At 40.6% G+C, this 26443-nt stretch overlaps 3 protein-coding genes across 8 annotated transcripts in view; 2 read left to right on the top strand and 1 right to left on the bottom strand.

Moving 5' to 3' along the window:
• Nucleotides 1-6243, top strand: part of OVOL2 (ovo like zinc finger 2) — a 47975-nt gene extending 41732 nt beyond the window's left edge. Inside the window, exon 4 of the mRNA XM_088789280.1 lies at nucleotides 674-6243. Within this exon, the coding sequence (XP_088645406.1) occupies nucleotides 674-1071 (398 nt within the window). The 3' untranslated portion in view covers nucleotides 1072-6243. The remainder of the gene's footprint in view (nucleotides 1-673) is intronic.
• MGME1 (mitochondrial genome maintenance exonuclease 1) lies at nucleotides 6244-22693 on the bottom strand. 5 transcript variants are annotated; one of them, XM_019710714.3, is made up of 6 exons: nucleotides 22373-22461; nucleotides 22116-22257; nucleotides 21109-21688; nucleotides 17819-18035; nucleotides 7755-7887; nucleotides 6244-7414 (listed from the first exon to the last, which is right to left on the bottom strand). In XM_019710714.3, the coding sequence occupies exons 3-6, from the start codon at nucleotides 21617-21619 to the stop codon at nucleotides 7253-7255; spliced, it is 1023 nt and encodes a 340-aa protein (XP_019566273.3). In that variant the 5' UTR covers nucleotides 21620-21688; nucleotides 22116-22257; nucleotides 22373-22461; the 3' UTR covers nucleotides 6244-7252. The 5 variants fall into 5 exon arrangements, with proteins under 5 accessions (XP_019566273.3, XP_019566274.3, XP_074174258.2 ...); XM_019710715.3 differs by lacking the exons at nucleotides 22116-22257; nucleotides 22373-22461 and adding an exon at nucleotides 22550-22693; XM_074318157.2 differs by lacking the exon at nucleotides 22116-22257 and having other exon boundaries at nucleotides 22373-22502.
• The window catches only part of SNX5 (sorting nexin 5), a 23122-nt gene continuing 19338 nt past the window's right edge, over nucleotides 22660-26443 (top strand). Inside the window, exons 1-2 of one of the 2 annotated variants that reach the window (XM_088789277.1) lie at nucleotides 22660-22702; nucleotides 22969-23051. In XM_088789277.1, the coding sequence (XP_088645403.1) occupies nucleotides 23001-23051 (51 nt within the window). In that variant the 5' untranslated portion in view covers nucleotides 22660-22702; nucleotides 22969-23000. The other variant, XM_088789278.1, reaches the window with a different exon arrangement.

Genomic DNA, 26443 nt, shown 5'->3' with positions numbered 1-26443 from the left:
GGTTTATGTCTCCCCCGTTCCGAAGTATATTCTAGGGGTGGACGTGCTACATGGCCTCAGCTTACAGACGTCGGTAGGAGAGTTCCGTCTCCGGATCCGGGTGGTGAAAGCAGTGACACGTGGACATGCTCACCGCCCTCCTCAAGTGTTGCCACATCCCCGGCGCATGGTTACAGAGCGACAGTACCGCCTGCCAGGAAGACAGGAGGAGATTAATCATACAATTTTGGAATTGGAGAAGGCACATACTGTGAGGCCAATGCACAGTCCCTTTAACTCCCCAGTATGGCCTGTCAAGAAGCCAGATGGGACCTGGCAAATGACTGTGGACTATAGGGAGTTAAATAGGTGACGCCATCCTTGCACGCTGCAGTGCCTTCAATTCATGATTTAATGGATCGTCTGACTGTCCACCTGGGAACGTATCACTATGTAGTGGACTTGGCCAATGCTTTTTTCTCCATTGACATTGCACCCAAGTGTCAAGAGCAGTTTGCTTTTACTTGGGACCGGCGGCAGTGGACTTTTCAAGTCCTTCCACAGGGATACTTGCACAGCCCCACTATCTGCCATGTGCTCGTAGCCCAGGACTTGGCACAGTGGGATCGCCCATCCTCTGTGGTCCTGTTTCACTATGTTGATGACATATTACTAACTTCTGATTCTCTTTCAGATTTACAGCAAGCAACTCCCTCTCTTCTCTGCCACCTGAAGTCATGTGGCTGTGCGGTGAACAAGGAAAAGGTCCAAGGCCCTGGCTTATTTGTCAAGTTTTTGTGTGTTGTGTGGTCGGGTAAGACAAAGGTCATACCTGAAGAGATTATTGATAAGATACAAGCATTTTCCTGGTCGACCAACGTCTCCCAACTGCAGATGTATTTGGGTCTGCTGAGGTATTGGCGGGTGTTTGTACCACATTTAGCACAAATGACAAGGCCCTTGTATAACATGATAAAAAAGGGGGCCTCATGGGATTGGACAGAGGCTATAATGCAAGGCCTTTGTTGCCACAAAACGGGCAATGTAGCAGGCACAGGCTCTGCAAGTAGTGGACCCTGGCCGCCCATTTGAACTTGATGTTCATGTAACTCAAGAGGGGTACGGTTGGGGTCTCTGGCAATGGCAGGAGCGTCTCCGGTTGCCAGTGGGATTTTGGTCCCAATTGTGGAAAGGAGCGGAGGTCCGCTACTCTCTAATAGAGAAACAGCTGGCTGCTGTGTATGCAGCCCTAGTGGCCACAGAAGCCATCACAGGGACGGCACAGGTGTTGGTTTGCACAGCCTATCCCATCCATGGGTGGGTGCGTACTGGACCCAAGGGCCCAAAACGGGGTTGGCGGAGACCACCACCCTCGCCAAGTGGAGGGCCTACTTGGAGCAACGTAGCACCCTTAATTCAAACCCTTCGAGCACAGAGTTACAACAGGGTCTGGGGCCTGGACTTGTAGCCCAGGCCATGCCAAATGCTCCACCCAGTTGGGAGGACTTGGAGCCCTCACCCTACAAAGAAGGACAGCCCCCAGTACCTGAGGATGCCTGGTTTACTGATGGTTCTAGCCGAGGAGCTGCAGCCATTTGGATGGCTATTTGTGTGCAGCCCAAAACAGACACCATTTGGTTTGATACTGGGACGGGCCAGAGTAGCCAGTGGGCTGAGCTACGGGCTGTGTGGATGATAATCAGCCATGAGCCCGGGCCCCTAGTTTTTTGTACTGACAGCTGGGCGGTGTTCTGGGGCCTAACGTTGTGGCTCCCTACATGGAAACACCAAAACTGGTTGGTAGGACACTGTCCACTGTGGGGTCAAGCGATGTGGCAGGACCTCGGACCTAGGGCAGAGAAAGGAGGTGACCCTAATGCATGTCATAGGTCACTCCCCCTTAGTGTCCCCAGGTAATGATGAAGCAGATGCCCTAGCACGGGTCCGATATTTAGAACGGGCTCCTGCCACTGATGTGGCTCATTGGCTGCATAGGAAATTGCAGCACGCTGGAAGCCGAACCATGTGGCAGGTGAGCAGATGCTGGGGTCTGCCTTTGAAATGGCAGGAGATAGCAGATGCCTGCTATGACTGTGCCGTCTGTGCCCAGGACAGCCCCCAAAGGCGGAGGCTCCCCTGGGAGACACAGCAGATTACGCGAGGGAGGGCGCCCCTCACTCGCTGGCAAGTGGATTACATTTGACCCCTGCCTAAGGCCCGCAATGCTGTGTACCCATTCACAGCAGTGGACACTGCTATGGGGTTGATGTTTGCTTGGCTGTGTCCAGCTGTGGATCAGCGACTTACAGTGGTCGCTCTTACACGGCTGTGTGCGCTCTATGGGTGCCCACGAGTCATTGAAAATGACAGGGGTACTCATTTTACGGGGCAAGAAGTGCAGCACTGGGCTGCCAGGATGGACGTACAATGGTTGTTTCATACCCTGTACAATCCACAAGCAGCTGGCATGATTGAACGCTACAACGGCCTTTTGAAGCAAGGTCTCCAGGTGTCAAAACACCCTCCCACGATGCGCTACTGGGCCTCGCATTTGTGGGATGTCTTGAGAATCCTGAATGAGAGACCACAGAAGGGAGGGCCTGTACCAGTAGAAGCTCTGTTACATCAAACGGACACTCCCATTCACTTACAAGTTACCACAAGTGAGACTCTGTTAAAGCCAGGCTACGGCAGAAATGGAAACATTTTGCTGCCAGCACCCACATGCTTGAAAGCAGGGGAACGGCAGCAATGGACTTGGCCCTGGCAGGTCAAAAGCCCCACTTTCAGTTGTTGGACCTGAGAGCCCAATGGGGGGCCAGTTTGATCCATGATTTACAAGTGACACCAGGGGTGGTGGCCAAGTGGCCACCACAAGTGCCTGTGGTATACGGAGGTCCCGACGCCGGGACGATTTTGCGGGGAACCTATGTGCTCTTGCTATGGCCTATTACGGGGTCCCCTGTTCTGTTACATGTTGAAACTACGCACGGGAACCCAAGCACTGCCATAAAGATCTGGTACCACAAACCAGGAAAGGTGCCGGTGGCAGTGACCCTCCTTTCTCAGGATGAAAAGCTAGCATGTATCCTCCCGGATGGAAGGGATTTGCCATTGTTGGTTCCCATGACTGCTATTTCTTTCTGCCAGTAGGTGCCTATGGGCTAATGCAATAGTGGATGGGGCCCACACTTTTACTGATGTAGCGAAGCCGTCATCTTGTTAGATTGGCACGTTGGTACAGCCCCGGGTTGCCGTGGAAGATTCGCTGCTTCGGGTGACACCGACTGTATAAGTAGACATCAGGGGACACCCCCCTGGGGCATTATTTGAGCTGAACTGGAACCTTTTCTCGTGAGCTGGGTTCCTAGCACAGGGCCCCTCGCAGAAGATGCTTGTCACGTAGATTGTGAGGCAAGACCCTGGAGGGGTGGAGTGTGCGGAAAGAGCCAGGAGACCAGTTTCCAGGCTCTTGGCCTCACATGGAAAGGCACTGGCTTGGTTATTAGATGGCCATCAGCTGTAACCAGATGGCCATCCACTGTGGCTGGTTGGCCATTAGCTGTTAACTGGTTAGCCATTAGCCACTAATATATCTGCCATGGCTATGCTGGCAAGGCGGTTGGCAGAGAAGCAAACTGCGGATTATGGATCGTGTGGCTCCTGCTTCCTGTGTCTCCAACCCAGCCGCCAGCAAGAATATAGTGGTATGACCCCCCCATCCATGGATCCGTTGGTGTTCCTATTTGGTCTCACCGTACTCTGTGTCCACCTGCCGAGAGTGGGAGTGGGACCAGAGACCCTGCATGACAATGTGCCAGGCACTGTTGTAAGTGCTTATATCACTGTTCTACTACTACCATAATAGTAGGTACTATTATTCCCCCCCAATTTACAAATGAGGAAACTAGGCACAGAAAGGTCAGGTAACTTGTCTTAGCTTCACAGAACTAGTAAGTGGCAGAGCCACGATCCAAACCCTTCTTCCACCACGTTGCATGCGCCTCCGTGTGCCAGAAAACACGCACACATAAGGGTGTTCACTGCAGCACTGTCAATAATAGTAAAACATTGTTAGCCTGCCAGCCCACTGATGAGACAATAAAGTGTGAGGAAATACTGCAGCACAGTTAAAAGCCATGCACTAGCTCTGAAAGTGGTCACCTGGAGAGATCTCAAAAACAAATGTTGAGACAAAGCAAGTAAAATCCAAACACAGAAAGCGGAACTGTATATTATTCATGGAGACTAACACAGGTGGTAAAAGTATAAAACGATACAATGGAAAGATACCCTCCATATTTATAATGGTGTTTGTCTCAGGGGAGAAAGAAATGGGATTAGGGAAACAAAGACAAGGACTTTTAAAGTTTATCTGTGGTCTATTATTCTCTCTCCCCCCTCCCTCCCTCTCTCTAGCCCTCTACCTCTTGAGCAAAAAGGAAAAAACTGAAATCGTAATCTAGATCATTTTATGATTGGATCTGCACAAATGCGTTGCTCAAACCTGACAATTGTTATTGTCAAGGCAACATACAAGCCTTTTGCTTAATCGGGCATCTATCTCCCCAGAGAGATTTCTCAAGCTCCCTTCTATAGTATAAATAACTTAAGAGATTCAGTAGGTTATACTTCCATCAATAGCACATCTCTTTGCTTAACCTGTAGGCCTCAGAGGCAGGAAGGGAGAAAAGGGAGGGGAAGGAGGAGGGAGTCAGGGAGATTCAGTTCTGCTTTTTACTTAGTAATTGATTGGTTTAAGACAGTTATTTGTTTCTCTTTATGGCACCAGCTCCAAACTGAAGTATTTAAAAAGTTCCAAATATTTTCTTGCTTAACTTTTTGTGTTTGGGGGAGGAAGGGTAGGTTATAATCAAATGTTTAATTGCTCAGGTGGAAAGATGCAGTGATTAAAACAAATTACCCCTCTACAGCTCCTTTTAAAGCTGGTAGGCAAATTGGTTACCTAGAAACACAGACTTATGACTAACCCTCTTCCTGTATTTACCAGAGTCAGTAAATATGAAACCATAAGTCAAATGTTGACACGTTTTCCTAGAACTGTAATAGGTTTATAGAGCTTAGTGTTCTCAGATTAAAAGTCGCTAATGGCTCTGAGCAAGAAGCCAGGTCTAAGGGGAAAAGAAGGCATTCATTTTTTGGAAAAAACTGACTTTTAGTGCCAGCATGGAGCTTTTGTCAGCTGCTTTAAATGCATTCTTATTAAGTGCATTAATAAGAATGTGTAGAATTGCAGAAGAGAATGCAGACAGCTTTGAATTTAATGGATTCTCAAAGCTCATGACTGTAAGGCTACGTTTTGTACTTCTGTGAGGAAGCCCCCTCATAAGAGCATATACATCACCTTTAAACAGTATTTTAATTACCTCATTTGGAGAATCTCATAACAAATCCTGTTTCATTTCACTGGAGTTTACTACATGCTATGTATCTCTTAGGGGAACAGGTAGTGTCCAAAAATTAGTAATATACATGTTAATTCTTGAGAAATTTTGACTCATTTAGAAACTCAGATTTGGCTTTCTCCTCTTATGCCTTACTACCTAGGGAAAATAACTGTTTTTCATTGACATTTCTTTTTCCTTTCCAGATTAAGACTTCTTTAATTGGTGAGATCTGAGTATTATTTATCATGATTGTAGTGAGAAACTGGGGTGCCCTTGTGGGGTTCAGGGACACCTACCCAGGGACTTACCTTCACTGTTCTCCTACCAACCATGTTTTCTTGGTCAGATTCTGAGGGTCTTCATGGAACCCTTCATGCCACCATTCTTTTGGGAGACTCTTGGTCCAAAGTGTCAGGTCCAATGCACATTTATATTAACCCAACAGAACTGTATTAAAATGAAATCTTGTTGGAACTAGTCTCCTAAATTCTAAAGTGAGGCTTATTAGAGCAATGTGGCAAAATCTGGTGGTACAATTTTTAATTTTCTCATTTGATTTCTGACTTTAGAAATTATAAGCTACAGGAAAATATGCTGCTTGAAAAAATTCAGAAGTGTGCAGTCAATAAAAGGTTGCCTTATATCCCCTTTCTCCTACTGGAACCTTACTTTCCTTACCAGGTGACTGTTGTTTAGGACACCTCCTTGTATGCATTTACATAAAACACATACCAAAGCTTCTACTGGGCCACTGGTAAAATTCTGAATTTAAAAACAAAATCTAAACAATTTCCAGGTTTGTGAAATTAATCTATAAACACAAAAAAATTAAATAAAGACAAAACCAAAAGCCTCATTATTTTACTCAGATGTTGTATTTTATTTCTTACAATTAATGGCTAACAAAAGAAAAAAGTAATTGTAGCACCCTGTGATTTTAAGATAGCAACTGTAACTTAAATGCTAACCCACTCCATTAAACAAAGAATCTTCCCCCAGGGCTATAGTGGGGTTTTATTTAAGTTTCCCAAACCCAGTGACAACTAATAATTTCTATTAGCTACAAAAAACAAAAAAAATTAATAAACTGTATTATTATTCCCCATAGTTAAAAAATTCCACAAATGATACATTTTCTCTATGGACATGATTCATTCACTCAAACCAGAATACAGCTATGAAAATATCTATAATTACAAGTCTCAGACTGCAGTCTGGCTACTTTTGGGGGTTATTTGATGGTATACCAAGGGGTATTGCTAATGATATGGTGAATATGCTCAAGAGAGCAATTTTTACTCAAGGCTAAGGAACCACATATTTAGTTTTCAAAAATATTAAATGGAAGCGTTTTTCCTCAAAGAAAAGTATAAAGAACCCCAATATATAAAATAACTTTTAGGAAACTGCACTGGCCATAGTAGTTGGCTGATGCGAATTCTCCTTCCACTCCCTGGGGGTGGATGGCCCCTTCCCTCCTGCTGTACCCAGGGGATATGCTTGGAACACCAAGCCTCACTGCCCTCCAATTTCAGTTCAAAGACTGGGCATCCTGCCTGGGACACAGGAAGGTCCTCAGGGTTCAAGAGCCACCAACGCTATGCTAATTCTGCTGGCCATTTTTTCAGGTAAATCAGTCAGAGGTAGCATAGTTGCTCTTCTATATGCTGAAGTCCAGTTCTTTACATTTAAACTTTCCTGGCTTTTCAGTCTTTTGGTTGCAAAAAATTTCAACAAATTAATACTTCTGCTGTGCTAATATAGCTCTCAGATCCTGTGGTACTTCCATTTTAGGTCATACTAAAGAAAGATATCTTCCCAGCACTGTGAAAAAGTGCTGAATGGTCCCAAATAGTGTCCTGTCCCTAACCTGGTTTCTGAATATTCTGTTTCTTTTCCTTCTTGGTATATTCTTCTAGTCGAAGAAGCCACTTTGCCCAGTACTGGGAACAGAGCTCTGTGTCCATGAAATGTGGGTGGGCAGGGGATCCATCTTTGTAGGCCACCACAATTAAGCCACACTGAACCTAGGAAGAAACAGTAGGATCAGAGTTTAGGTTCATTTCCTTCTTACTCCAGGGCAAACTCAGAACAAAACAAGCTACAGTAATATCTCCTAACTCAATTTCTAAGATGGTTGGTAAAAGACTGCACCAGGATACACAAGAACACAAAAATGACAGATTAGACACTGAAGAATAGACTGGAACAACAAATGGCCTAGGAAGAGGGGGAAAGGGGCTTTTTAAAGTGGTAGATGGACAAGAAACAGAGTAAGCAGTGGGATACAGAGTAAGAACCATAAGGAGTTAAGTAGCTACAAACAACCATTGAGCAAAGCTTTAAGCAGAGGCTCAGTGCCCTGACCTGAAAGCTGTAGTTGGAATCATTATTTATGGCACCCACGTATGCCACAACCTGCAGTGGATTGTCAAATGTATTTCTGATGAGAGGTTTTGGTTTTTCTGAGGTCTTCCAATCAATCACACACAGCTTGTCCCTAAAGAGAAACCAAAAGAAGTCTTTGTAGGTAGCAGTTCAAACAAACAAACAAAAAACTCTATTAGGTTAACCCTCTCACGTATAGTTTACTATTTTCACCCAATAACTGTTGCTTCTATTCTCCACCTTCCAAAAACACAGCTCCCCTGAGCTTCACTTCTTAGGATTAGAAAGGTCTGATGTTCTCTTTCCTTTCAGCCCTTTATTCAGTAAATGAGCCTGTCCGAGGTCTGATGGAAAATGCTTCCTAAATTGCAACAATGAGACCTATAGGTGCAGGACCATGTGGGAATGCTGGGAGATAACTTTTCCACAGTTCAACTTTCTACACTATCTTGAAATTCCTTTGGATCTCCATGGCCTCCTTTCCTTTATCTTAATTGATTTTGCTTTGAATGAACCACAACAGACCAGTAGCCAAGTCCCCATCATAAAAGACTAAACCATCATAGTGTCTCAGAAATTCTCTTGCTCAAAAACCAAGGCTGGGTGTGGCCGGTTGGCTCAGCTGGTTAGAGAGCAGTGCTCATAACACCCAGGTCGCCGGTTCGATTCCCACATGGGCCAGTGAGCTGCACCCTCCACAACAAGATTGAAAACAGCAACTTGACTTGGAGCTGATGGGTCTTGGAAAAACACACTGTTCTCCAATAAAAATGTAAAAACAACGAAAAACAAAACAAACAACAACAAAAATAACAGAAAAACCAAGGGTGGGATACAAATCCATCAACACTTAATAGGCAACGACTATATACAGAAATACAAATAAGGAGACCTGGTTCCTGCCCTAAAAGGTTACACACACGGTAGGGTGTTTTACTATTAGAGATATTGGGGGGGGGGGATTCCTGCCCCCACTTTCTTTAAAATAAAAAAATGAGTGCATTCCTCCCCACTCCCCCCATCTGGGTAGGATTTTATACTTGTCAACGGTAGTCAAAGGACCACAGGGTGGGTGAATGGACTAACAACTGGTGAATCTCAAAAGGCTCTATCTGTTCAATTTGTCTTTCATGACTTCAATTTCAAAATTAGCAGTTCAAAGGGAGATTCTGTACAATGTATGAGGCCTACCTGTCACACAGCTCTAGAGTTACAACTTATGCAAGGTATTTATAAAATCAGTCTAGAGTAGCACTGTCTAAAATTAGAAGTAAAATGCAAGCTACATATATCACTTTAAATGTTCTAGTAGCCACATCAAAAAAAGGAAAAAAAAAAAACAGGTGAAATGTTAATATTTTATTTAACCCAACATATAAAAATATTATCATTTCAACATATAATCAAAATTTAAAAGTTATCAGTGGGCTATTTTATATTCTTTTTATATTAAGACATTGAAATCTAGCTGCTATTCCCAGTTCTCTTCCTTGAATAAATAAATAAATAAATAAATAAATAAATAAATAAATAAAAATAAAGATTTCTGCCATGGACCACTGTTTCTAGCAAGTACTATAACTTGTAGAACCTAATGTGGAAAAAAATATTTAGTAGTATAAACCCAATAAAAATTGCAATAAGACAGTCTACAAATAGCTCTTAAACAAATGAAAAGATGCTCAGCTTAATTTATGTGAAATGCAGATTGGAATTACAAGATACAATGGTAATAAAATTACTAACATTGTGTTGTTAAAGGTGTGCACAAATAAGCACACTTGCATATGTGATAACTTAAAATGCACATACCCTTTCACCCAGTAATTTCTCCTTTAGGTATGGACTGGAGGAGAGTAATGGTTTGATATACTGGGTGCAAGTGACAGTTTCTGGAAAACTTAGTAAGTACTCATGCCCAGGGCTACTTCAGATCAACTGAATTTACCCTAACTGCATATATCACCACCAAAACAAACAAACGAACCCATGTATCTGCCTAGAGAAACTCTTACAGTAGTATACAAGGAGACACATTCACTGCTGCAGTTTGTAATTTGAAAAACTAGAAATAACTTGAATGTTTCCAATAGGGAAATGGGTATGGTTCATTCATACAATGGAATAGTAAACAGCAGTAAAAAGAGAGAACAGGATCAAAATAATAATGCTAACATTTATTGACTAGATAGTATGCATTTTAAGTACTGTATAGGGAATGTCTCATTTATTCTTCTTAACAACTCTATGAGGTAGGTACTATTACTTGTCTTATTTTACAGATGAACAAATTTAGGTACACAGAGGCTAGGTAAGTAGCCTAAGGTTAAGATGAAAAGCCAGGCAACCTGGCTTTAGAGCCCAATATCTCAGTTCTGTGATACTAGAGATTTATGATCTAGAGATTTCTATGTATTATGAATTTCAGATATGTAACAAGACATAGTGTTGTGTTTGTGGATTACACATAGTGTTGAGTGTGTGTGCACATGTGTGTGAGAGTGCAGAGAGTAGACTGGGATTATGCTGTGTGTGCATTACACATAGTTCTGTGTGTAGGGTAAACAGTACAGAAAGTAGACTAGCAAGGCACAGTACCAAACAGCAGTGACTGTCTTTGGCCAGGGGATTGTAAGAGAAGGGAAGAGGTGTTTAAAGGTGACGTGAGCTTAATTTATAGTATTTCTTTTAAAAAAATTTAAAGCAAATGTGACAAAGTGTTAACAGCTGTTAATTATGAGGAAAATTATTAAAAGAGAAAAGAATGTTGCAGATCTATATAAGCTAATAAGGAAAGATCTCCAACATACATTTTCAGGTGAAAACAAGCACGGTTTAGCATTTTTTTGTTAGTAAGTGGGGGTGGGGACAAATGATAGTACATGTCACAGAATCACAAAAACTTTTAAACAGAAGTTGAAAAAAGAATGGGGCTGAAGGATTCTGGGAAGATGGCAGAGTAGGAAGCACCAGGAATCTGTCTGCCCACCTAGACAAAAACTGCAACAGCAGAATCTGTCTGATATAACTGTTATGGAAATATAGTTTACTGAAGGCTTAGAGGGTGAATTGTGTTTAATTTTTGTCAATTTTCAGCTCTTAGCACAAAAGTAGCGATCATTCCCCACTCCTCATTCATGGGGCAGGCAGCTGTGTACATGTTCCTAGAGTAGCTTGTACACAGTTGTGCGAGTCAGAGTGGACAGAAGGACCATGTTCTCCAAATCAGGGATCTGTGCTCTCATCACTGGTTGCTGTTTCTGATCACACAGGTGCAGACAAAAGAGGACAGTGGACATTGTTGTTGTACCTCCCCCATTGTTGCAAACCCCTCTCCCTCCAGCTGATGTGAGTTCCAGGGGACTTAAAGGGCTGGAACCACTCCCTTTTTATTTTTCTCTTTTTTCTCTTCTGGGAGTCAGACATTAAGACTATGACATCCAAATGTAACGGCATACATGAGGGAAGTTAGAAAGTGATTGAGCACATCCAGGGAAAGGCACAAGCTCAGAAAAGACCTGAGAAGACCTTAAGTTTATACTTCAGGCTGATGCTTGGCACAGACATTGCCTACAGCAGTAATAAATCCAAAACAATAAACATAACCCAGCCAACCCTGGGGTAGAGGGGAAATGTGATGTCCAGTTACCACGATATTAAATTCAAATGTTCAGTTTTCAACAACGACAAAGGCACAAAGTACACAAAGAAACAGGAAAGTATGGCCCATTCAAAGGAAAAAAAAAATTCAACAGACACTGTCCTTGAAAAAGATTTGATGGCAGATCTACCAAAGACTTTTTTAGAATCTTAAAGATGCTCAAAGATCTCAATAAAGGTAAATACATGGGCAATTATAACATCTAGTATTTCTGTAATAATAGTTTGTAACTCCATTTTTTGTTTTCTACATGATTTGAGAGTCACATATATATTTTTAAATTGTCAGTCTAAAAATATTACTATAACTGGTTTGTAACTCCACATTTTGTTTTTTATATAATTTAAAAGACTAATTAATCTAAAAAATGATTAGTTTATGATTTGGTAAACACAATGTAGAAAGACATAATTTTTTGACAGCAACAACTGAAAGGGATTGATGGGGACAGAGCTGTTAAAGAAGCAGAGTTTTTGTATATTATTAAAATTAAGCTGGTATAAATTCAAATTAGAGTATTATAACTGGGATGTTAAGTGTAATATTCATGGTAATCACAAGGAAAACAACTATATATAGAATATATACACAAGGAAATGAGGAAGGAATTTAAACATTTCACTACAAAATGAACAAAAGAAGACAATAAAATGCGGAAAACGAGACAAAAAAGACATATAGAAAACAAATAGCAAAATGACATAGGTCCTTCCTTATCATCAATCGCTTTAAATGTAAATAGATTAAACACTTCAATCAAAAGACAGAGATAGGCAGAATGGATAAACACTCATGAACCAACTACATACTATCTGCAAGAGACTCACTGTATATCCAAAGATGCAAATACATTGAAAGTGAAAGGACAGAAAAAGATATTCCATGCAAATAGTAATCAAAAGAGAGCAAGTGTGACTCTAACAGCAGAGAAAATAGACTTTAAATCCAAAAGGGTAAAAAGAGACAAAGAACTACATTATATATTAATAAAAGGTTCAATAGACTAAGAAGATAAAACAATTATAAACATACATACCTAATAACAGACCAGCACAATATATGAAGCAAAACATGACAAAAATGGAAGGGAGAAATACAGTTCCACAATAATAGTTGGGAGACTTCAATACCCTATTCTCAATAATGGATAGAACAACCAGACAGAAGATAAGTAAGGAAATAGACGACTTAAAACAACACAGTAAACCAACCAGATCTAACGGACATACAGAACACTCTACCCAACAACAGGACACAAATCTTCTCAGGTGCATATGTGACATTTTCTAGAACAAACCATAAGTTAGGCCACAAATTAGTCAAGATTTATTTAAAAAGATAAATATCATACAAAGTATCTTTTCTGATCACAGTGGGATGAAGTTAGAAATTACAATAAGTAAAACTGGAAAACCACAAAATTGTGGCAATTAAACAACACACTCTTAACCAAAGAAGGAATCATAAGAGAAATTAGAAAATAAAAGACAAATGAAAACATAAAATACCAAAACTTATGGGACACAGTGAAAAGTGTGAAGGGAAATATTTATAGCTTGTGATTCAATGTTATCTTACAACCTAAGGAACTAGAAAATAAAGAAGCAAACCCAAAGTTTGCAGAAAGAAGGAAATAAAAGATTCAAGTAGAGATAAAGGAAATAGGTTATAGAAAAAGGATACAGAAACCAAAAGTTTGTTCCTTGAAAAGATCAACAAAATTGAAAAAACTTTTAGCTAGATGGACTTTAAAAAAGGAGAAGACTCAAATTACAAAAATTAAAAATCAAATTGGGGACATTACTACTGATTCTACAGAAATAAAAAAGATAAGAGAGTACTATGAAAAATTTTATGCCAAAAAGTTGGATAACCTAGATGAAACAGACAAATTCCGAGAAACACAAACATACCAGCACTAAATCATGAATAAATAAAATATATGAATAGATCTACAATTAATAAGAAGATTGAATCAGTAATTGAAAATATCCTGGCAAATAAAAGGCCTGGACCTGATGGCATTACTGGTAAATTCTAGCAAACATTTAAAGAACTAATACCAATCTTTCTGAAACTTTTTAAAAAGATTGAAAAGTAATGACCTCTTTGTAACTCATTCTGTGAATCCAGTTATTACCCTGATACCAAAGCCAAAAACACTATAAGAAAACTATGGACCAATATTCCTTATGAACACGGATGCAAAAATCCTCAAAATACTAACATACCAAATTCAGCAGCATACACCATGACTAAGTGGGATTTATTAGTGGAATGCAAGGATGGTTCAATGTACAAAATTAATGTAATATACCACATTAATGGAATGAAGACAACCATAGAATAATCTCAATTGATGCAGAAAAAGCGTTTGAAAAATTAAGTGATAACAATACTCAATAAATTAGGAATAGAAAGAAACTACCTCAACATAATAAAAGCCACATATGAAAAACCCACAGCAAACATCATATTCAATGATGAAAGAAAGGTTTTCCTCTAGGATCAGGAACAACGCAAGGCTGTCTGTTTTCACCAATTCTATTCAACAAAGCACTGGATGAGCACTAGGCAACACAAAGAAATAAAAAGCATGAAAATTGGAAAGGAGGAAGTAAAAGTATCTCTGTTCACAGATAGTGTAATCTTTTATGTCAAAAACCTTAAAGAATTTATCCAAAAAACTTGCAGAATAAATGAATTCAGCAAAGTAGCCAGATACAAAGTCAACACACAAAAATCAACTGCATTTCTGTACACAAACAACAAATAATTTGAAAAGGAAACTACAAAAACAATTTCATTTATAATAGCATCAGAATGAAAACACTTGGTAATTAACTTAACCAAGGAAAGAAATCAATAAATCATTGCTGAAAGAAATTAAAGAAAACACAAATAAATGGAAACATTCCATTTCATGGATTGTAAGGTTTCATATTGTTAAGGTGTTCATACTACTAAAAGTGATCTATAAATTTAATGCAATGTGTATAAAAATCCCAATGACATTTTTTGCAGAAACAGAAAAACCCATTCTAAAATCTGTATGAAATCTTTAGGGATTCCAAATAGCCAAAACAATCTTGAAAAAGAACAAAGCTGGAGGATTCATACTTGTTGATTTCAAAACTTACTACAAAGCTACAATAATTAAAATAGTGTGGTGTTGGCCTAAGAACAGAGACATATAGACCAATGGAATAAAATAGAGATGCCCAGAAATAAAACCTTGTCTATATGGTCTCACGATTTTTGACAAGGGTGCCAAGTCCATTCAATGACAGTCTTTCCAACAAATGGTGTTGGGAAAACTGAATATCCACATGCAAAGAATGAAGTTGGACTCCCACCTAACATCATCTACAAAAATTAACTCAAATTGGATCCATGACCTGAACATAAGACTTAAAATACAGGGCCAAAGCTTAATGACAGTGGATTTGTCAATGATTTATTATTCGTGTGACACCAAAGGTACAGGCAACAAAAGAAAAAATAGACACACTGGGTCACAGGAAACATTTTTTAAATTGTGCATCAAAAGACACCATCAAATGCGTAAAATGGCAATCCACAGAATGGAAGAACATATTTCAAATCACATATCTGATAAAGGATTAATATCCAGGATATATAGAGAACTCATAAACTTCAACAACAACAACAATAACACCAAACCAACCAAATTATAAAATGGGCAAAGGACTAAATAGACATTTTTCTAAAGATATACAAATAGCCAATCAGCACATGAAATGATGCTCAACATCACTCTTAGGGAAATGCAAATCAAATCTACAATGATATATCACCTCACACCTTAGGATGGCTACTATCAAAAAACAAAAAAACAAAAAAAACCCAAAACAGAAAATAACAAGTGTTACAGAGAATGTGGAAAAACTGGGACACTTGTGTGCTATTGGGAATATAAAATGGTATAGCCCCTGTATTACACAGTATGATGGTTCCTCAAAAAATTAAAGATAGAATTACCATATGATTCAGCAATGCCATTTCTGGTCTATATCCAAAAAATTACAAGCAGTCTTGTAGAGATATTTGTACACCCATGTACAAAACAGCATTAGTTGTAACAGTCAAAATGTGAAAGCAACCCAAGTGTCCACTGATGAACAGATAAGCGAAACATGGTATATACATACAGTGGAATATTAGCCTGAAAAGGAACAGAAATTTTGACATAATGCTACAACATGGATGAACCTTGAGGACATTACGCTGATTGAAGTAAGTCAGTCAGAAAAAGAAAAATACTATGATTCCACTTATATGAGGTTCTTATAGTAGTCAAATTCATAGAGACAGAAAGCAAAATGGTAGTTGCCACGGGTTGGAAATAGTGGGGAATAGAGAGGTTATTATTTAATGGGTATAGAGTTTGTTTTATCAGATGAAAAATGTCCTAGAGATGGATGGTGGTAAGAGTTGTGTAACATTATGAATGTATTTAACCATACACTTAAAAAAAATTGTCAATTTTATGTGTATTTTACCACATTAAAAACTTTTTTTAAAAAGTAGGGTGGGTAATTCTTCAATTATAGTTGACATACAATATTATAGTAGTTTCAGGTGCATATATTACCCATCAAAATTTCTAAAACCTTCAATTTCTAAAACCTTAGTTTCAAAACATTCAATGGTTACATTCTCAATGTTGATGCTCTTTATGTGCAGAACAAAAAACAAACAAACAGCAGTACTGTTCATTATATTTTATAATCCCTATGAAATGTGTCTGGTGTCAATTTCTTGTAGGCCTTTAATTGTATAGCTCCACTGGTTAATCAAAAGGGCAGCCAAAAATAGTCAATTAAATTTCAAGGGGACGGCCCAGTGGCTCAGGTGGTTGGAGTGCCGTGCTCCTAACACCGAGGTTGTGGTTCGATTCCCACATGGGCCAGTGAGCTGCACCCTCTACAGTAGGGGTGTCCAAACTTTTTTCAACTTTTTTCACCAAGGGCCGTATGTGGTAAAATACACAAACAGCCGGGCCACTCACTCGAGGTGAAGTGCGTATTGCCTCACCTGGTTTATTTAAGTAAACTAAATATATTTTTGGAATTTGCTGTGGGCCAATTAAAAATGGATTGCGGGTTGCAGTTGGCTTGTGGCCGCAGTTTGGACACCCCTGCTCTACAGTTAAGATTGTGAACAACATCTCTCCCTGGAGCTGGGCTGCCGTGAGCAGCCAGAGATCAGCGTAAGCTGCCGTGGGATGTCACGAGCTGCTGTGTCCTGCTGAGGGCTACTGTGATGCTGTGGCTACCATGTGCTGCTGGGAGTGACCAGTGGCCAGCATGAGCGGCCATAGGCTGCTGTGTGCTTCCGTGGGCTACTGGGTGCTGCCGTGAACAGCTGGCAGCCAGTGTGGGGGGCCAGCAACCAAAATGAGCGGCCGTGGGCTGCTGTGTGCTGCTGTGAGCTACCATGAGTGGCCGGCGGCCAGCATGAGTGGCCAGCAGCCAGTGTGAGTGGCTGTGAGCTGGCGACGAGACTGCCTCAATGCGAGGGACCGCAAGGCTCATAATACCAGCAGGGGCCAGGGAGCTGTGTCCTATACAACTAGACTGAGAAACAACAGCATGAACTGGAGTGGGGGGTGGGGTACGGAAGAAAGGGGAAAAAAAAATTTCTAGGCACAGAGGACTCTCCTCAAATATGAGGCAACTATGGCACAAAACTACTTGGTGGCCTAAACACAGTTTCCAAAGTAGAGTAATAAATATTGTCAATTTTTTTTAAATTTAAATTTTAACTACAGTTCCAAGGGTTACACTCACAGATTTTTTTCTCTCCCCCATCCTACTATAGTGCTCACATACTTTTTTTTGGAGTAGGAGTATCTGCAGGTTTTAGCAACCCTTGGAATCTGGAGTAAGTGGGAAAAACAGTAAAAAGAGCTATTTAAAAATCAAAGGAAGCTGTAGTAAGCTCAGAGTTCCTATCCATGTCAAACACTACCTGGAAACCAGGAAGAGTTGATTTTCAGGACTAACAAGGTGCTATTTTTAGGGAAACAGAAAAGAAAATGTAGGAAACAAATTGGATCTTATGGCTAGTACCTTGCTGGTATATGCTGGAAAAAAGGCCATCCTAGGGACACTGAAAAGTTATACCTTTCCTCCAAGAAATACTTTGATTTTGGAACACAGGATTATGTGGCCCTTCCTCTGTATCCACCCTTACCTCCTGCCTAATACCCAATTCTTTTACCTATCACATTGATATTTTGACTTTACAGAAGCTGCACCTTAAGCAGGAGTTAAGAGGAAAAAGCAGTACTTAACAGGCACCATCTGTCCCACCCTGAATTAATTCACTTCCATATTTTGATGGAAACAATACTTACTGATACTCAGCCACACAGTCCAGCAGACCTACATACTTTAAGGTCTCATGTTGAACAGCGCTTTCAAGAGCTCGAACTCCACTGACATCTTTTAGAATATGCTGGATGCTTTCAATGTAGCCAGATGTGAGATTTTCATCTCCCTCTTTTACGTTCCCCTGGGGTGAAAGTATGCTTTCCAAGGCTTCATGGAACTGTTTCCCTTGTAAAAATATGTCTGAAGATAAAATCAGGGAAAAAAAGGAAAAATAAAACAAAAAATACCAAACTAGTACTAAAAAAATACTCTAAAAAACTCAGTAATAAAATTAAAAATCACACAAGATTTACCTTTAAATGACAACCTGAGACACCACATTTCAGCTTCTTGTGAAACCTAAGAATGCACTTTGAAAACCAAAGGGACTAGAATAGCTTAGACAATAAAATGGATCAAAATAAAGTATTTCTAACTGCATCAAGCCAAAACTAGAATTGGAAGATCTGGGCGCTATAGGATCAGATCTAATTTACGGTACTCTGAATTTAAGTATCCATTTTAGTAAATTAACTGGTTGTGATAAATAATTTTTAGAAATTTAGGAAACTGTGATTCTGTTTACACTTCTTTTTACAACTAAAACTTAATTACGGACATAGAAATGATGGAGGAATCCTTTTAATAACCGGCTTGTTGACTGGCAAGAAATGAAAATCAAGGCACAAATTAAAAAAAATGAATTGTGGGGATGGTGTGGGACTTAGGGAGAGGGGAAGAAAATATGTAACATTCTTCTCCTGCACTTTTTTAAAGGAATAGAACAGCCTAAGATAATTGCTCTGTCCTGAATTTTTTTCCTTATATACTTTTAAGAAAGGAGAACACATAGGGAAGGGGGGTTATCACTTTGTGAGGGGTGTATATTACTTTGTTTTGTACACCTGAAACTAATAAAAATAAAATAAAAAAAGAAAGGAGACCACAAACATATTCACCAAACACAAGAAATACAGTAGTACCCCGGTTTTCAAACATAATCTGTTCCGGAAGAACGTTTGAGTACTGAAATGTTCGAAAACCAAGGTACCACTGTACTATATATTCACCTGACTCTTGGTAAGGGAAGAAAGAGGGGGTGTTGTGCTAAGCAGTGGCCTGGGTGCTTTCAAAATACTGTATTAACTTGCAAATATAACCAACAAGATAAAGATCATTACCCCCATTTCAGTGAATGAGACCTAGGCAGAGCTGTTAATTTGCCCAAAAGCAAACAGCTGGACCAGCAGCCTATTCATTCCAGATCACCACACAACAGAGCTAGGAAGGCAAATTCAGGGACCATCACTTAGATACACATAGAAACAGTGTAGAAAATATACACGCTTGGAGACAGAACCACAGAAAATGAGGAAAACAATCTCATCTAAGGAGGTAATATCAAACCATATTACGTTTGTCAGGTATTTTTACAAAGATTTTGAAAGGTCAGTTCTACCACTGGCAAAAGATGGAATCGCTTCCAAGAAATTACTTGGAGACTTAAATAAAATTCAACTGAGCAACTACATTATTCTATTCCAAATTTACTTGGCTCAGTTGGACTTAATGTCAGCACATGAAAGAAAGGCCTATAAGAGATTTAAGACCGATGGAATTAAAACCTAGGAAAAAGAGGTGTAGTATTCATCTATAGACTAGTTTAATGAAGGAGAACACAAACATGTTAAAAGCAGGAAAAATTGCTTTATCAACTGCCAAGCAAACAGACAACTCATTACCCACTGAAGACTTGGCCTCTGGCTAGGTTCTTCACATGTAAGAGGCAACGAACATGAACTGTAGAATACAGGATACCTTAGATTGTAAGTCTCAGAACATTAAAAATGATTCAATTTGTCAAAATAAATTTTAAACGATTCAAGATTTATTGCAGATAGCATCAAGTCAGAGTATTCACTCAATAAGTTAAAGGAATGAAACTGAAATGTTTTCAAGTCCCAGTGTATAAAGGATAATAAAAAGAAAAAATTCATGAGTCTCCAATATTCTGATTGATAGAACAGGCAGGATGGATATTTTAGGATAAAAAAATCAGCGTAGCAAAAAACTGAAAAAAAATAAACCCCAGCCATTTCCACTATGATTGACACATATATAAAGTCAGACTTCCTTATCCTCAGCAATCTTCAAAAGATAAACTGATGCTTGAGAAATTGACAAAAAAAGTAAGATGCCATTAAATGACTTTTTTATGTTGCTTGTTTAGAAAGCAGAGAATAAAAGCATACTTTGGAGATATTGCGGGTTCAGTTCCACCGTAATAAAGCACGTATCAAAATAAAGTGAGCTATAATCTTTTTCCTTCAATTTGTAATGCAACACCTGTGAAGCGCAATAAAGTGCATCACAATAAAACGAGGTATGTCCGTAGTTTGGTTGGTACTAATGAACTTTCTTAAGGCAGCCCCTGCATGTATTTCTTGGCCCACACAGCTGAGGAATGTTATAAAGGGGTATGGCCTTCATCATTTTTGCCATATCTAGGTGCCACCTATATACTTAATATTTTTCTTTTTAAAACTCGTGACTACTTGTTTATTGTGTTGTGTGCACTCACACAATTTTTTCTAAGATGCCTCAAATTAAGTGCATTACTCTTAAAAATAAAAGTGCTTGCATACCACTAGAGGTACATATAGTGCTCTCTGGGAAGCCTGGTCTAATGAATGATCAATGTAACACTTAGCTTTAACAAAAGACAACTACATAATCCTGATGGGAACCAGCTAATTCACCTGTGCCAATGGTCTTTCTTTTTATCTTACTTTTGAATGGAATCTGTTTCAAGGAAGCTATTCTCCTCACTTGTCTAAGAAGTTGGTAAATTAGGAGTTGCATCTGATTATCTCAATTTACCAAGATCTAAATACAGAGTATGTGTACTGGCTTATTGTTTACAAGTCAGTCTGCGTTGATAAGTTGAACAAGGGGATATTTACTAGAGTCTGAACAAAATGCCTAGTAAACAACTAGAATTCCATTATCAGGTGATTGACTTTTTCATAATCAAAGAAAACAGGCAATTCTAATACTTAAATTTGTAGCTTATAAATGAATGTTATACATCATTTAGTCAAACTACTTGATCTCTGTGCTTGTTTGCGAAATGGTGATAACAGTAGATTAAGTAAATTACTACACAAAGTGCTATTTAAAGATAATTATTTGAAAGTAGTTCCTCACTAGTTAAAAAAAAGACACCAGTCTAGAAAACAAAGTAACAATACAGAACCAGGATTGGGAAAATTACTTGAAGTATATTCTGCAAAGCCATCTTCTCCCAGTTCCAGAATCATCCGCTGTTTCCACCTCTCCAAATAGAAAATCTGTTCTGATGTCATGGTCTGCTGAAGGACCCGGGTCACACTTGGTATCTTATTCCTTTGCAAAGGAATTTTCAAAGGAATTGTAGCATCATTTGTTGTATTTGGTTTTAAGCTTTTCTCTGGATTTAAAAGTGGAAACCAGTTTTCTGTAATTCTTGCTTCCTCATCTTGCTTTGGGGGTTTACATTTACTCACAGGTCCATAGAGTAAAGTATCTTCCTCAAACAATGATTCTGGAGTCTGAGCATGGCCTCTGAATGACAAGACAGACTGTACTAAATCAGAGTACTTTCCTTGGTCCACTTCTTCATAAGGGTTCATTTTTTTCTTCCGGCCACGTGAGTAAGAAGTGGAGAAACCCACACAAGGGGTTGGTTCTACAAAAAACACCTTTGAATTTCTAAGCTGCCTGCAGATGGTCTGAACCGCCTTCATCTTAGATTTTTTTTTCACTTCACTCTAGTCTCCTTGCAATGCCGAGGGCCTTTTTTAATTTTTGCATTCCTATTAAAGAGAAAAGTGGTGTTAGGTACCAGATGTGTTAAACATTTTAACTACGAAGTGAAAGCTTCATCAGTATGCTATTGCACATTAAAAGGGTGTTCAGTAAGTTTTTGCGACATATTTGGGCAAGATTTTTCCAAAGACTGACTCTCAATACTAGAAAGACCAGTACTTCTTAAATGCGAAATAGCAAAAAGCTTGGGGCAAGCCGTCCCAGTATTCGATCTGAAACAATGGGACGCCTAGGAAGGACGATATGTAAGACAGAAAAACAGAACTCTAGAGCCCATCCTGTAACGGCCAGGAGTTACAGTTAACAATTAACCACGGATCCCTAAATACCACGTTCTTTGCTAAGTAATCTGAGTTTTTTCACCTAACCCTCACACCCTCTAAAATGAGTACTTTTGCGACCCGTTTTACAGACGTGGAAATCGAGCTTCTCAAGGGTCACGTCAGATCCAACTGGTAAGCGGCCTTAAGCAAGGAGCTCTCTCGTGATCCCCAGAAGGCAGCTTCCCGCTCCGCGTAGGTGTGGAACTCTGGTGGGGACAGGACGGCAGGGGCCCCTGGGGTGGGAGTCAAGATTAGGGAAGAGACGGCTTCAACAGTAGCCTAACCCAAGGCAGGGGTATGTACCTCAGAGGCCACCACCCTTCACTTAACTCCCAGAGCGCGAACAACCTCTCGGATCGCGTAGTTCCAACGATCCCGCGCTTTCGTCTCGAGTTAGGCCTCGCCCTAGGCACGGCGGCCCCAGCAAGCACTGCGGCACTCACGCCCCGCCCCTGGTCCCTGGTGCACGCGATTCGTGGGGAGTCCCTTCCCTCCGCCAGTAGAGCGGACGCCTGCAAATCGTACCCTATCACTCTCACGAGATCTTGTTTACGTCACAGCTCGTCGCCATCTTGGACCCTGGCTGAGTAATAAATTCCCCCGCAGTAGAGCGCGGTCTTTCTTGAGACGCGCCTCGCTGGGAGTTTTCCTGTTTCCGCGTTCCTGTGTGGCACTGCGGTCAGTGGTTTCCGCGTGGCCTGGAGCGAGGGTAGGCTCCGCGTAGCTTCTTTGCCCGGCTCCAAGATGGACGGCATTGGGTCCCGGGGAGGCAGCTGCGGGGAGCACGTGGCACGCCAGTCTCCTTTCTCGGGGCTTCTGGGATGGTGGCGGAGTCGCGAGGCCTCCTGCCACTGTCGGGTAGGGAGGCTAGCGGAGGCGGGGCCGCGGCCGCCCCTGAGAAGTGCCCTGGCGGCGGCGGTCCAGCCTCTTCTTTCCTCGCACAGCCAGGCGGCCCCCGCTCGAGGTGCGCGTCGCCATGGCCGCGGTTCCTGAGTTGCTGCAGCAGCAGGAGGAGGACCGCAGCAAGGTGAGGCCATCCCCGCTGTCAGGCTCCAGGATGCGAGGCCCCGCCGACCTCGCGAAGCCCCACATTCCTTCTCCGGTCCTCCGGGGGCTCTGGGCCTTCTCGGGCACCCATATCTTGCTACGAGGGGCTCCCCCACGTGTGAAGCACCTGCCGGACCCCGAGCGCCCTATGCTCTCTTCTCTCTGAGCACTGCCCTGGGAGCTCCCTGCGGACCCTGGGAAGAGAGAACCAGAGACGTGGGACCGTTGCTAGTACCACGCGCGGCCCGGTGTCCAGTACCGAACCGGCGCGCGGCGCGTTTCTGGAGATCCGAGAATGTGTTTTTCCGTAAAAAGTTTTTAAAACTTTTCTTGGCTTCGTGAAGACTGGACGGGGAACATGAAGTCCACTTATCATGTAATAAATAGTGGTTTTGTTGTTTCTAAACTGCCCCCCCTTGAGAAAACTTTTTGGCTCAAATACTGGGGAAATTCCATAAAATCTGAAGCATGTTCCTTACAACTTTATAAATCTAAATGCGTCACTACGGGGTTCTGTAATTTTTAGTAGATGCTCAAATAATTGTTGAACTCGGTTTTTACTTTTATTTTGGGTGTTTATGTCAGTTATCCCCATGCCGCTTAAGTATTGAGGTCTAGAAGGTAAACTAATGCAGTAAATTCAGGTTACCACAGACAGATTTAGAGACACCCTCCGCTTTTTTATTGCTCCTTTAGATTTGAGTAAGTTTCGCAATTCAGAGAGGTTGGTCTGAACCACAACGTCACGTGCAGAATCTTCAACAGGAAAGTTTTTTTGCGAGAAAGGGGGAAAAAAGCCCACATAATCTAAAAATGCAGGGCGCTCTCAAATTTAAGTAACCTGGTAGGAAGGCGTCTTAAAAAGTTAGAACTATTTAGAAGTCTTATTTGGAGAGACTGTTTTTCATCTAGTACCAAAGTTCACGCACAGCATGCCTGGATTGTTCCAACACCTGGTATCATTGCTGTATTAGTTATTGAAATGCAACTTTGTGCATGAGTAGGGTCTTGGTTGTAGTATTTTTACTTGAAAGTTGAGAAGTAAATTTTTTTACTAACACCGAAAGTGGGAACTTGAGACTATTCTTTCTAGAACGTTCCAAAGGAACTTTTTTCAAGTTTAGATGCTGACTAGGAATTTTGATAGCAATTTGATTACCCCCCACATGCACTTACTTTCTTGATCAGAATCTGTTTTAGCTATTTTAAAGGACTTCACTGCTTTAGCAGGCCTTATTTGTTAATGCAGTATGTGGTAGCTGGTATTTAAAATAACAACATTCTGAAGGGTTTGTGAAGGCCTCCTGGATTTTGTGGCTACAGGAAAGTATTATATAGAAATATTTTCTTTCTGATTTTTTTAATTACAGAAATAAGGAAATAATAAAACTTAATAAAATATTACCCTAATACATGGGTTCATTTTGCTTCCTGATTTAATAGATCGCCTAGATGGTTTTTGCTGTTAACCTGATGGGCAAGATTGTATTTGGATCTTTAAATTTAGAAAAGTAGGGTTTTACCAAGTCTGACCTCTGAAAAAGTTAACTAAAGCATTAACACCATTTGGGCCCATCCTCGTGATAAACTGCTCCTGTGCTGCCCCTGTGTCTCCCCCTAGCCGCCCCCGACAGTTTTTAGTGGGTAGGGGGGAAATAATTGGAGATGGTGCAGAACTTGTTCCCATAAAGTTACCCTGGCCTCCAGTCATTTTGCACCTTCTAGGTTCTCCTGGGCATCCTGTTTAGGTTCCCACTCATTCAATGTGTATTTTTCTATGATGATGAGTCTCATCCCATTAGTCTAGCAAAACCTACAACAAATTGAGTGTGAGTCCAGATTGCCTCCCAGGACTTTTTTTTTTTTTTTTTTAATGATTCTTAAATTGCTATAGACTGAAGTAAGTTGAGCACAGGGGAAAAGCTTTGCAAGGACTAGGTGGCAGCCCTTCCCGGCCTAGTGCTATTACAACTTAGCCGTAACTTTCACTAGTTGGGTACATGGGCTTTGGGTAGATGGTGTCTTCAGAGCCAGTCATATAATGTTTAAGAACTGCTGTTCTTATTTGCATTTTTTTGTTAATTGGTGTGGAAGTTGTTTCTAGGGACACTTGACTCCACCAGCTTGGGTAAGTCTCCTACAATTAGTATAGGAACAGCCCTGAACTTCGACCAATACTGCAGCAAGTCCAAGTTTACAAATTTTTGTGTACTGACATTTTCTACATTTGATAGCTCGACTTCGTTTTTTCTTTTTTAAACTCTGGAAGTACGATTTACCAAAGCTGCCCGCAAGCCTTGGTTCTGGATCAGTAACTTGTGCACAGTATTGTAAGATCCCAACATTTGTGAGTACTACTTTAGGGCAGGTCATGATCTCACTTTTTTTTTTTTTTTTTTTGGCTGTAGGAAGAAATGACTAAGGGAGGCTATTATAGAAATTTCTAGATTCTGAGATTATTTGGTGTGAGACCTAGTAAGTGACTAACATCTATTGTAGAGCTTTAGTTTAAACCAGGGTTTCTCAATCTGAGCCCTATTGACGTTTTGGGCTTGTTAATTTGTGAATTGTCCTGTGCATTGTAGAGTGTTTAGCAGTATACCTAGTCTCTACTGGATAACGGTAGCTCTCTTCCCTCCAGGAGTGACAGTCAAAAATACATACATGCAGGCATTGTCAGATGTTCCTTGGTTGAAAATCACCGGTTTATTACATTTTGCATTCTAAAATGTGATGTGTGGGTCAGGTTGTGTTACAGAGGCTAATCATTAGTGTGCTCGTGTATTTCAATATTTTTCAAATCTATGATTGATAAATTGTAAGGAAATAACATGCTGTATAAAATATAAGCACCATTGACTATCTTTGGAATCAGCCCCCCCCCCCCCCCCCCCCAATATTGAGGAACCTTTATTCTGGGCAATTAGGATTACAAAAAGATTTACTGTGTTGGAATTCAGTGCCCTCTGATGCTACAGCATTCAAAACATTGTGGGCTGGAATTGAAGCTCACTAAGAAATGTGCCACAGGATAGAACTTGGTTTAAAATCCTGCTTTTTAAACAGTTTGCTCTCTTTATTGTCAAGGCCTTGCTTGAGGAAATGAGACAAGAATAATTCTGTAGGTTAGTACTCTTCAAATAGTGGTGGGAGGTGCATGCCGTGAAGTTAGGTCGTATTTAGGGAAACAACCTTTTAATGCACCCAGTTATTTTGAGGAAAGTATTTTCAGAGCTTTGTAAGTTCTACCTTTTCTTTGTGAAGGAGTGAAGGAAGATGGCTGCAGGAGGACATCTTGTCTCCCAAGAATGTGCCAAACTTGATTTTTACAAATACAAATGGAGAAGTTTCTTTGCATGATCTTACTTTCTA

This window comes from Rhinolophus sinicus, chromosome 13 (assembly GCF_057876585.1).
Source record: "Rhinolophus sinicus isolate RSI-liver-muscle chromosome 13, RSI-T2T, whole genome shotgun sequence".
Lineage (NCBI taxonomy): Eukaryota > Metazoa > Chordata > Mammalia > Chiroptera > Rhinolophidae > Rhinolophus > Rhinolophus sinicus.
Note: the sequence above shows the minus strand (reverse complement) of the source record. Positions and strands in the feature narration are given on the sequence as shown.